Raw genomic sequence first — 11,613 nt, 5'->3', positions numbered from 1 at the left:
TCAGGGGTAGAGGAGGAGAGACTCATTGAATTCATGAAGGTGGGAGAAACCACAATGAGAGAAAGAAGAAACTGCTCGGAGCGTTTGGGTTGCGGCTGCTTTAAGGCTGGAACTGAGGAGCACATGGAGTAGGAGCTGGCAGAAGCTGCAGCTGTGCCCTTCAGCTGGAGTTACTTGGAGGTGGCAGGGGAAAAGAAGGCCTTGCTGGCCTGCAGGACAGCAAGACCACTAATAGGGTTCCTGTGGACCCACGCAGGAGCGAGGAGCCAGAACAGCTGAAGAAGGGGAGCCATTCAGAGACCGGTGAGTCATTGCAAGGGACCAGCGCAGGGCCCGTCCCATGAGAAGTGTTTGGAGCATGGGCAGTGGGCGAGATGGAAATACCAGGAGAACACTGGAACACAGCAAGGACAGATGACCTGCCCCCCAATCAGCACAGGACCGCTCAGAGGAGACTGGTCGGGAATGCAGAATTGCATGAGGTGCAGTTTGATGAAAAAACTCAGGCCCAGATCAGAGTTTCTTTTTTTTTTTTTCCTTTTTGTCTTTTTTACTGACCGGTAATGGGATCGCAACCCTTGGTGTCGCGCCCGTACCGGGGACCGGCAACGGGATCGCAACCCTCAGTGTTGCGCCCGCACCGTGCTCAGCCAGAGAGCGGAAACCAGTCTCCACCTGGGATCCAAACCCTTGGTGGGAGCGCTGCTGTGCTCCCAAGCGGCACACTTTCCAGTGCGCCACTGGGCCGGACCCCAGATCAGAGTTTCTATACAACCCAGATCCACCAGGTCTCTGGAGAGCTGGAAGTACCTATATGGTCATCCATTAAACCCTGAGCTGCACAAAAAGCCTTCCCTAGGGAAACAGCAGCAAAGCGGCAATCTAGTTCAACCACACAGCTCAAGTACTGGTTCCCACAGGAATTTCCCCCATTTTAGAAGTAAGCAAAGGACAAAAAATTAGTTCCAGCCTAGGCACGCCACCAGCACCTCAGAGCCCACCAGGGGACCTGAGGCTTGGAGATGGGGACAGACCCCCCCCCCTCCACCCACAACCAGGCACACTGGCAGAACCTCTGGGCCAACCTGGGGACCTGGGGCATGGATATGGGGACTGGACCCCCCCACATCCACACCCAGGTACACCACCAGCACCAAGGAGCATGCCAAAAAAATTACCTCCATGTGGGTGGCCCACCACAGCCACCACAGTAACCTCAGCTGCCGTGCAATTGGCTAGACGTCACAACCATGACACAGATGGTCCACCAGCCACTGGAGTGCACTGACACAAGGATAGTCACCAGCAGAGACCAAAGAAAAGAAAAGATGTCTCTCTCCACAAAGCCCATTCCAGAGTGACAGAAGAAGCAGCTGCTGTATGATAATTTGGGGGGACCTGAACACACATCTCAGCATTGGACAGATCATTTAGGCAACAAATCAACAGAGTAACCATTACTCTTTCAGAGGGAGAGAAGAAATCTAGGGTTATCTGTCGTGGGAAGGGGGAGAGAGAGGGGGATAGGGAGAGATTGGACAAGGGGCATAAAGAACAAGTACAACTTGTAACAATATACATACTAGTAATATTGATTTGATCAACTTATGTCAACACTGAATCCCAAAAATATGTATAATCAATTATGATTTAATAAAAAATAAAATAAAATAAAAATAAATTTTTCATCCTTTCTCCACTCCTCTGCAATGCAATGTCTTTCATACCAATTTCCCATCTATTGCCAATTTCGATCTAGTAATCAGTTTGTCAAATTTCACAAAAATGGGCCTGTTAATATTTTGATTGGAATAGTATTGGATTTATGGATTAATTCGAGAACTGCCAATTTACTGACATGAAGTCTTCTCCTTTATGAATGGAGTATTGTTGGGAAAGACAACCCACAATGGGCCCTGAGCATCCCTGTGTGTTCTTGATTAGTATGCCAAAACTGTAAGGCAGTGAAGACTCTTTACCCTGCCCACTTCTCAGGGTCATGTTTGTAGTAAGCAACACTGAGGGATGAGAAAACATCGCCCTACAGACAAAAAGCAGGCTTCTTCCATTTTCTGTATAAACAGTGGAACCTCCAAATTTATTGTTCCTTTCCTGTAATGCAACCCACTGTTTGCGCAGCCATCCACCATTGGTCCTTTGCATTGTCCTTGTGGGACTTGGAGGGCACTGGGAACAATCATAAATCAACATTACACTCCACCTACTGCTTTTTCTGTGAGTAATAAAGTTCTTTGTCTATCATCCAAGATTCTCATGTCTTCAGAAAAAAATCCATGAAACTGTAGCAGGCTAATTTGTTAGCTTATAAATAGGGTAAAATCCCAGTCCCTGTGCAGTTCTTGTCAAGTATCTTTCTAAAGATACTTTTAAAGATACTTTAAAGATATTTTAAAATGTCTAAAGACATTTTAAAATTTTCCTTTAGTACAGTTTTACACTTTTCTCATAAATGGCTTGTACATCTGTCTTTGTTAGCTATCTTCCTAGCTATCTTATAGATTTGGGGACTATCATGAAAGTGTTATTTTTTCTATTGAATTTTCTAACCGGTTATTGGATTTCACATGCTTTTTACATGTCACTAGTATAGCTCTCATAAGGAATAATGTACTGTTTCCTTCAATAGATGGTTGGCTTCTCTTGAGAGCAGAATCATGCCTTATTCATGTCTGTATTCAGCCAATGAAACGTTTAATTCAATTAACATTTATTGAGCACCTACTATGTATCAGCTACTAAATGAAGAATAAGAGGCATACAGCCATAAATAAAATAGGGTGCCTTCTCTCAAGAAATTTACAAAATGTGAAGAAAACAGACACATCCACAAAATATTACTGTTAAGAAAGAGAATATTATGCAGAGATATGGACAAAGTACTATAGGAGTAGGGGCAAGTTATTGTGACTCAGGGGATTCTGGAAGTCCTAATACAATAAGTACTATTTGAGTTGGGCCTCAAAAGGTGGTCTACACTGAGGCAAATGGAGAACTAGAGAAGGGAGGTGGCTTTCCATACCATGCCTCGCATTCAAGGTCTTCCTCAGTTTAGCCCCAGGATATCTTCCCGAACGTGGCTGCTATGTCTTCCAGGAAATAAAAGTTATCCTTTCATGACAGATTAATCCATCAACCACCTTCCAAACTCATAATGTTTGCATTCCCACCTCGTTGCTTTGTATTATAGTACAATGATTAAGAGCAAAGGGTCTGGAGCCAGACAAATATGGATTCTTATACAGGTTCTGCAACTTACTGGCTATAAAATCTTGGGCAAATGAAAATCCCATGGTGTTTATCTCACGGGATTGTGTGATAAATGAGAAAATTCTTGTAAAACTTTGGTATAGTACCTGATACAGAGTATGCACTCAATAAACATTAACTATTATACATGGCACCTTTACATTATCCACCCCACTGACTCTCAAGTCAATTAAAACACACTTATTGTATTATCCACTATGTGCAGTAGACTGTATTTTGTATCATTGAAAACACAAAGATGAATAAGACCCTATTTCTGCCCCAGTTACATGTCAGGTAGAGGATAAAAGAAGATGTACACGAAAAACCATGAGGCAATGCATATTAAAAGACCTGGATTCTCACTTTGACCCTCCAAAGCATAAGGAAGTTGGACCACAGGATCACCCAGACTATTTCTAAGTCTAACATGATTCTATAACTTCTGTGATTGTAAGTGCTACATCGAGGTTAATAAGTACCAAGGGAAAGCGGAAAAAAGGGAAACCTAATTCTACCTGGAAGAGTTGGCGAAGCCTGCATAGAGAAAATGCCACTTGAATTGGGTCATAAAGGATGGGTCACACTTGGTGAGGGAAGAAATGGAGGCAATGGAATTATAGGAAGAGGGCAAAGTAAGAACAAAGGAAAGTGTAAGGCTCACTCAGGAAATACCCAGTAATGTTGTGTGGTTGGAACATTGGGATTCATGATGTTTAAGTGGGGAAACATGAGGTGGAAAAGGTAGACTTGTGTCAGATCATGAAGAAGCTTGAATGTCATGCTGAGTTGTTTGGATTTTATTCTGTAAGCAATTCACATTGGAAGGTGACAAGGGAATCATTCAAAAAGAATTGTGGCAATTGTTCAGGTATAAAATTAGAAGGGACTGAACAAAAACTGTAGGTCTAATAATGGAAAAGAAAGGACAGAAGTCTTTTGGCATTTTTTCATGTACTTCTTTTTGTGCATTGTTGACTAAGTTTTACTTGGTTATTTTTGGAGGGCAGGGTCCATTTATTAATTCATTCTACAAGTATTTATTGAGCACTTACTCCATACAAGACTGGAAATAGAGTGGTAAATGAGAGAGTCAAGTTCCCTATATGTTAGGACTCTTTGCGTTGAAAGTACCAGAAAATGATGATACCACCGGAAGTGGGAAGATTAGGGACAGGTTGGTAGGGGGAACAAAGAGTTTGATCTTTGACATAGTAAGTTTTGAATGCCTATATCAGTGAAAATGTCAAGTGGGCATTTGGATAAGATATCTTGAGCTTATTTGCATTCCATCTCACAGTTCCTCTCCATTATCATTTATTTTACTTATTTAAGGTTTGCTGTTTGCTTTTTGAAAACCCAATGAATTACTAGACTCTTCATGGATAATAGTATATTATATTAATCAATATATATTATATTGAATAGGTCGACATGAGGAATCAATACATACAAACTGATTTCTTTCTTCTTTTTTTTAAAGATGACCAGTATGGGGATCCTAACCCTTGACTTGGTGTTGCCAGCACCATGCTCTCCCAAGTGAGCTAACCAGCCATCCCTACACCAGGATCCAAACCCATGGCCTTGGTGCTATCAGCACCACACTCTCCCAAGTGAGCCACGGGCCGGCCCTCAAACTGATTTCTTAACAAACATATATTTTCTCTTAAAACAGAAGTGAATTACCTGTCAAAAATTCATTATAATCCTATTCATGAGAATCCTCTTTATTTTTAGTAATTTCTTAAAAATTAAGCAACCAATAAAAGTGCAATAGAATCTATATTAAACCTTATAAAGAATATTATGAAATTTTGAGAAACCTTAAGATTAGAATCTCAACCATTATTCCTGTTTATATTGAAACTCAACAGTTACTTTTACTAAAATTAAAATCTCAGCAGTAATTTTTGTAGAAAATATAATATCAACATCGATTTTTGTAGATACTGACAAGAACAGTTAAGAAACTCTTGGTGAACAAAAATGAGGTGGGAAGACTTTCCCTACCAGATATCAAGACTTATTTCAAAGCTACAGTAATAAGGCAATGTTGTATTGGCACAAGGTTAGACAAATAGACCAGTGGAATGGAACACACAGGCCAGAAATAATTCCAAGAATATATGAACACTTGATATTTGATATAGTTGGTATTTTAAATGAGTGGGAGAAGGAAAGACTTTTCAACAAATGATATTGGGGAGATTGAATATTTATAAAGAAAAAAATGAAATTGGACTTCTCACACTTTACATAAAAATTAATTCTAAGTGTAATAAAGACCTCAATGTGGAAGGTAAAGGTATAAAAAGTTTAAATGTTGATATAGGGGAATATTTTCATGAAGTTGGGGTATAGAAGGATTTCTTTGAAAAGACACAAAAAGCACTTACCATAAAGAAAAAGAATAGATAACATTGACTACATTATAATCAGAACTTCTGTCTATCAAAAGAAACCACCAAGAAAATGAAAAAAAAAAAAAAGATATGTGACGAAGTGGGAAAAGACATATGCAACATATGTAAAAAGGTTAAAGGACTAAAGTTAGAATGAATAACTCCTACAAGCTAATTTGAAAAAGTCACATAACTCAATGGGAAAAAATTGGCAGATGTCTTAAATAAGTGCTGCACAAAGGAGGAAATCCTAATGTCTGATAGGCATATGAAAAGATGCTCAGTGTTATTAGTAATCAGGAAAATCAAATTATGAGATGCCATTTCACACCCACTAAATAGGCAATAGTCTGATAATACCAGTGTTGGCCAGCAGGTGGAACAATGGGAACTGTTAAACATAGCCAGTTAGGGTGTAAATAGGTAAGCCTTTAGACAAAGTTAGTCATCATCTAGTTAAGTTGAAGGTGTTCATACTCCATAAACCAGTAATTTCATTCTCAGGTAAATACCCTAGAGACATCTGAGTTTATGTACAATGCCAAGAATATTCATGGTAGCACTATTTTGTTACAGTCAAGAACTGGAAACAACCAGAATGCTCCTCAAAGTTATCCTGGATAAATTGTGGTATATTCATAAAATGTATACTGTACGACAATAAAAATGAACCATTTACAACTAACTGAAACAACATGGATGTATCTCACAATGTGGAGTGAAAGAGGATAGTCACGATTCCAAGTTTATAAAGCATATAAAGTTCAAATATCTATAAAACAAAACTGTTATTTAGGAATGCTTACAAGAAAGATAAATCCATAAACAAAAGCAAAGAAATGATTATCCTAATAGTCAGGATAGGGGTTAACTTTAGGATGAAGGGAGGAATGTCATCAGTGGGGCAGAGGCCTGGGGGGTGTGGTTATTAAGGTGTTCTATTTCTGGTCCTGGGTGGTTACTACATGAGTGATAGCTTTATAAATATTCTTTTAACTGGCAGCTCTCTTCTCTTCTGTTTTCTTAATGAAATAGAAAGCAAGGTGACTAGTTGGAAATGATGGAGGAGGAGGTGTTACAAGATTTGAGGAAAAAAGGAGGTAAGAAACAGAGCCAGAGAGTGAATAGAGTAGGGAAATATAGTATTTTTATCATATTCTTTTATGAAACTTTTTCACTTTTTTCTGATTTATTATGCTATTTCTCTCATATTACTCATATAACATTATTTTATCAACTTTAATATACTCTACTATTTGTAGTTATTCCAAATATTTACTTACACTATAATGTTAACTAATGTTTAAAAATAAAATTTTAAAGCAAAATTACACATTAATGAATTACATAATTATAATCGAAATGATACATTAGTTATTTATTTCACCTTGGGCTTTAGAAAAGCTGATATAGCTTATATTTAGAAAAAATATACAGAGTTCATACAGGGTTTGTATGATGGCTTTTTATTCTTTTTCTCTCAACTTTTTATACCAAGAACTTTAGTGTTAAATTCTTCATTTTATATCTTTAAACAGAGATGAGTATTTATTACTTCCTTGTTTTACTGATCTCTAGTCCTAAAAGTCATTTTGTAAATATCAGAAAATATAACCACATTTGCATCACAAAACTAAATATTAATATTGACATTTCAAATTACTACAAAACTATTACTCTCTTAAACTTTACTCAGAAGATTCAAATGGAGAAAGCTGATAGGTCTCTATAATTTTACAATATTGCCTAGGTTTTTATATGAACCAATTTGTAAAAATCAATTATTTAAATTTAAAACATGTTATAGTTGTAAATCCATGTTTATATTACAGTTCCATACCTTCAAATTTCAGCATATATATAACATATAAAATGTAAATTTAAAGATTTTATGACGAAAAATATAGTAAATTTAAACAACTACCAACAACTTAGCTTCAAATTATGCCATGTGAGTTTTCATTTTATAATATTCTGTAATAACTAAGCCATTGTGATAGGGAAAAAACACATGTACTTTTTAACATAATTTGAATCTACAAATACTGAATCAAGAAATATTGAAAATTGATGTATCCAACTCTTAGTTTGGGAGAAATATCTTGTGCATGTATAAACAGGAAATGCATATTCAAATAATAAAGCAAATGGGATAAAATGTTAATAATAGATGAATTTTGTTAAAGGGTATATGGGTGTTCTTTATGCCTTATTTATGCTTGTAATGCTTCTATAAGTTTGAAATTAATTCTAGATAATTATCAAGTTAAAATAAAAAAAGGTACATGGACTGACAATGACGTAAGTGGAAATCGACAGTGCACTCAGGAGATAAATCCATCTCTTGCATAAAAAAGTGGGGGAGTAGTGGTAGTTTATCCCTTCTTTTCAGCTTAAAAACCAAAGTCATAAGCTAGTTATGAATTTTTGTAAACAATATTTTCTTCCTTTTGAGGGTTAGCCTTTAAATATAACTAGCTGCTGTTCTGTTTTTGCTTTCCTTGCGCAGACTCTATGTTCTACTTCCTTGAATCCACAAGTAGAGGACTGCCCTCCTCCCCCATCCAGATCTGCAGATGTGGAAACTCCTCCGCAGCTCCTCTGGACCAGCCATTTTCTGTTGACTTCGGTGGCAAATGCTATCTGATATCATATAGCCAACAACTTTGTCTTTAATTTCTCTGGCATTCAATGAGGAATTCTCACTGCTAGATCTACAATCAGGTGTTTATAAGGGACAAATTTGGTTCAGTAGGGAGGTGCAAGTGGAGGGCATTATCATGATATCATCTATAAGGGGAAAACTGCAACACACGTCATCTTGGAAAGCCTCAAAATTTCAAAGTTGAAAAGAATGGGAGAGTTATACAATGTGATCCTCTTTGTGAAATTTCAGTTCGTAAAGTGGTGCTAATAGCAAACATGCCATCAATAACAATTCAACAAATATTCCAGTTGAAAGTAATTTTTATTACAATTATTATTATTATCATCAGCATCAGTATTATTGGCACAAAACTAAATCCATTATTAAAAGAAAAAAAAAAAACACCCCAAAGGCACGTGTCTTACTGACACTGAGTCAATAACATTATCTTCATGTACAAGGGACAGCACCCTGAGCATATAGACCATATCACAGCTTGATAATCAATTCAATAATTCAGACAACATTATTGAGCACCTAGGCACAAAGGAGGATTTAAAAATGAGTACAAGAATCCCTGCTTTCAAGAAGTTTTACAGTCTAGTAGGAGGTATTGAAGAACACCAAGAACACAGGGCCATATGAGACCAGTGACATAATGAAATCAGTACCATGTATGAAGTACTGTTGGAAAGGGGCATCACAAGAGACTAATGTCACTTTCAGTTGTGGGAAATCAGAAGAGGCTCCATAGAGAATGTGGCATCTGAGATGGGCTTTGAGGAACTGAAGGATTTTGGCAGTCGGGCATGTGAAGAAGGAGCACTGCAGGTGGAGAGAATAGAGTGGGCCAAAGTATGGCCACGGGAAAGTCCATGGCATGTTTGGGGAGAGAACAGTAGTCCATTCTAGTTGGTGTATGGGATCTATGTAAGTGGGAGTGGTGTGACATAATATGTTGAAAATTATATGAGAATCATATTTTGAATGGGTCTGAATGACAGGCTAATATTTCTGATCTTACTATATTTACCCACATCAACAAAATATGCAATTATTTGTGAAGAAATATGGTCATTTCACTTCTAGATTTTTTAAGAAAAATCAAGTTGTTTCCTTCAATGTCTTTATTCTTTGCATCCAGAAACCACACTTCTCACTCCCATCTCCAATCCTACCAGTTCTTGTGGCACCTGATGAGTTGAGGCAAGTATTACTTAGGATTTCCAGCCACAGTTGCTGCCCCAAAACTAGGACCCACAGCCTTGAGAAATGCAAGTGGTGGTGGTAGAGGCAGTGAACAATGTCATGAAAATGTAACCATCTGAGGTGTGTGGAATCCTCATCCTAGGAGTCAAGCATAGTTCCTCGAAATTGGAGTTCTACTCAGTTTGGTCTGCAGAACACCTGGAAGGGTCCCAGAACTCACAGTGGCTGAGAAAGATCACCATTTTAAGTTTCCTCTTATTGTCAAGGAATTCCTTAAAGGAATGACATTTCATCTGGGTTACAAGTTATTTAAAGGTCTCCTGACTGTGGGGCTACTGAAACTGTGGATAGACTGGGGTGACCTTCTCTTTCTGACCATGGAATCCTGTTGGGTTTTATCTGTGCCCAACAGGCTGGTAGTTAGGATCTTCTCCCATGCAATGACAGTTTACAGATGCTAAAGAATAGCTGTATTAGGTAACCAAGCCAAAGAAGTACCTACACAGAACCAACCAGGGAAGGTTTTAAATAACAAAGATGCCATGGCCACAGTTCCTGCAGTTAGTCAGTATTTCTTCTCTTTCCTGGAATGATACTTCCTCTGCAGGAAGTCATGGATAGCAGTAGTGAGGCCCCATGTCACGCTGGACCTTAGGATGACCAGGGAGCCTCCACGGTAGATTAGGAGCACCTTTCGGCCCCGAGTGTCCCACATGTCCTGGGCAGAGGCCCACAGGCTTGGCATGCTCTGCCAGCCAATATGGGACTGCATGTTGGCAACCAGCACAATCAGAGGATACAGAACTAGGCAGGTGATTGTTCCATTGACACTACCAGAAACCAAGGCAGGAACCCAATGGGGCAGACCTTGCTTTGCCAAGCCAGCTTGGATGGGATCCTTGAAAGAGAAATATAGAGCACTCCCCAGGCTGTTCCTGACAAGGATAGGCCAGAAACCACGATAGTAGCCCAGCGAGAGCCGCCCCCAAAGCCCATAAGAGTTGAATTCCTTGAGAATGCTGAAGGTGCTGGGGAAGCGAGCTTGCTTGCGACCATCCTGGAGCACATTCTGCACCCTTTCAAAGGGGCTCAGTGCCACAGCCTCCACCACACCAGACATGAGCCCTGCAGCCCAGCGATGTCCCAGGGAGTGTGGCCCAACAGGGGAGAGAGAGCAGAGCAGGCTATCATAAGTTCCAAACAGTAGAGTCCCTTGCAATGTCTTGGAGAGAAGAGGGGGGTAGATTCCCCGGTAGAAGTATTGAGGACCTTCATGCCAAAGCTGTTTCACAGCCTGTGACACTGCCACAGCATGGATCTGTTGGCGGAACACAACCTTATAGATAGGAAAGGTCAGAAAAGTAGACATAAAGTTGGAAATGGCACCAAGGGTGTAGGCCTGTGAGTGCCAGCTTTTCTTTCCTGGAGCCTCTGCTTGTGTCCTGTGCTGAAGCTCTTCCCCAGGAGAGTGGTTCTTCTCCCCCATGCTGAAGACAACTGCGTGCAGATGGAAGAAACTGGCAAGAGTGGGGGAAAAAAGAGATTAGACTGAGTATTTATATCTGTTGGAGAACATCTTCACTGCTTAGTTAGAAAGGGAGCCCCAAGAAACTCAGGTCTAAGGAAACAAGCAACTTTTTGGGCCAGTTTCTGAGTAACAGGCACACCCTTAAGAAATTAGGAATTCATCAACCTTAAATTAAAACAAAGGCAGCACAACCAGGCAAGCAACAGAGCCAGCTGCCTGGAGGTCCTCAGACAGAGGCCATGGGCCTCAAGCCCCACCCCTGCCCACAACCAGGCAAGCAATGGAGCCAGCTTCCCACTGTCCTGAGACATGAGCCAAGGGCCAACCCAGTTTCCCCCTCCACCCCCACACCACAAAAACATCATATAATGCACTCATTAGCCACCTGTGTTTCTTTGGGGTGTGTGACTTATCTGCTCACGTCCTTCACCAAATTTCTGCTTAGTTAGATTTTTCTAATTCATCTTTTTTTTTTTTTTGTCTTTTTTCGTGTCCGGCAACGGATCGCAACCCTCAGTGTCGCGCCCGTACCGGACCGGGACCAGCACGGGATCGCA

At 39.7% G+C, this 11,613-nt stretch overlaps 1 protein-coding gene across 3 annotated transcripts in view; it reads right to left on the bottom strand.

Moving 5' to 3' along the window:
* Nucleotides 1–8,621: 8,621 nt before the first annotated feature.
* SLC25A53 (solute carrier family 25, member 53) overlaps nt 8,622–11,613 on the bottom strand; it is a 60,535-nt gene continuing 57,543 nt past the window's right edge. For all 3 annotated transcript variants that reach the window (XM_008590504.1, XM_008590502.1, XM_008590503.1), the window contains exon 2: nt 8,622–11,045. In XM_008590504.1, coding sequence (XP_008588726.1) covers nt 10,094–11,014 — 921 coding nt within the window. In that variant the 5' untranslated portion in view covers nt 11,015–11,045 and the 3' untranslated portion in view covers nt 8,622–10,093. The remainder of the gene's footprint in view (nt 11,046–11,613) is intronic.

The sequence above is a fragment of the Galeopterus variegatus genome, unplaced genomic scaffold (assembly GCF_000696425.1).
Source record: "Galeopterus variegatus unplaced genomic scaffold, G_variegatus-3.0.2 Scaffold6166, whole genome shotgun sequence".
Lineage (NCBI taxonomy): Eukaryota > Metazoa > Chordata > Mammalia > Dermoptera > Cynocephalidae > Galeopterus > Galeopterus variegatus.
This window is presented reverse-complemented; position numbering and strand designations above follow the sequence as displayed.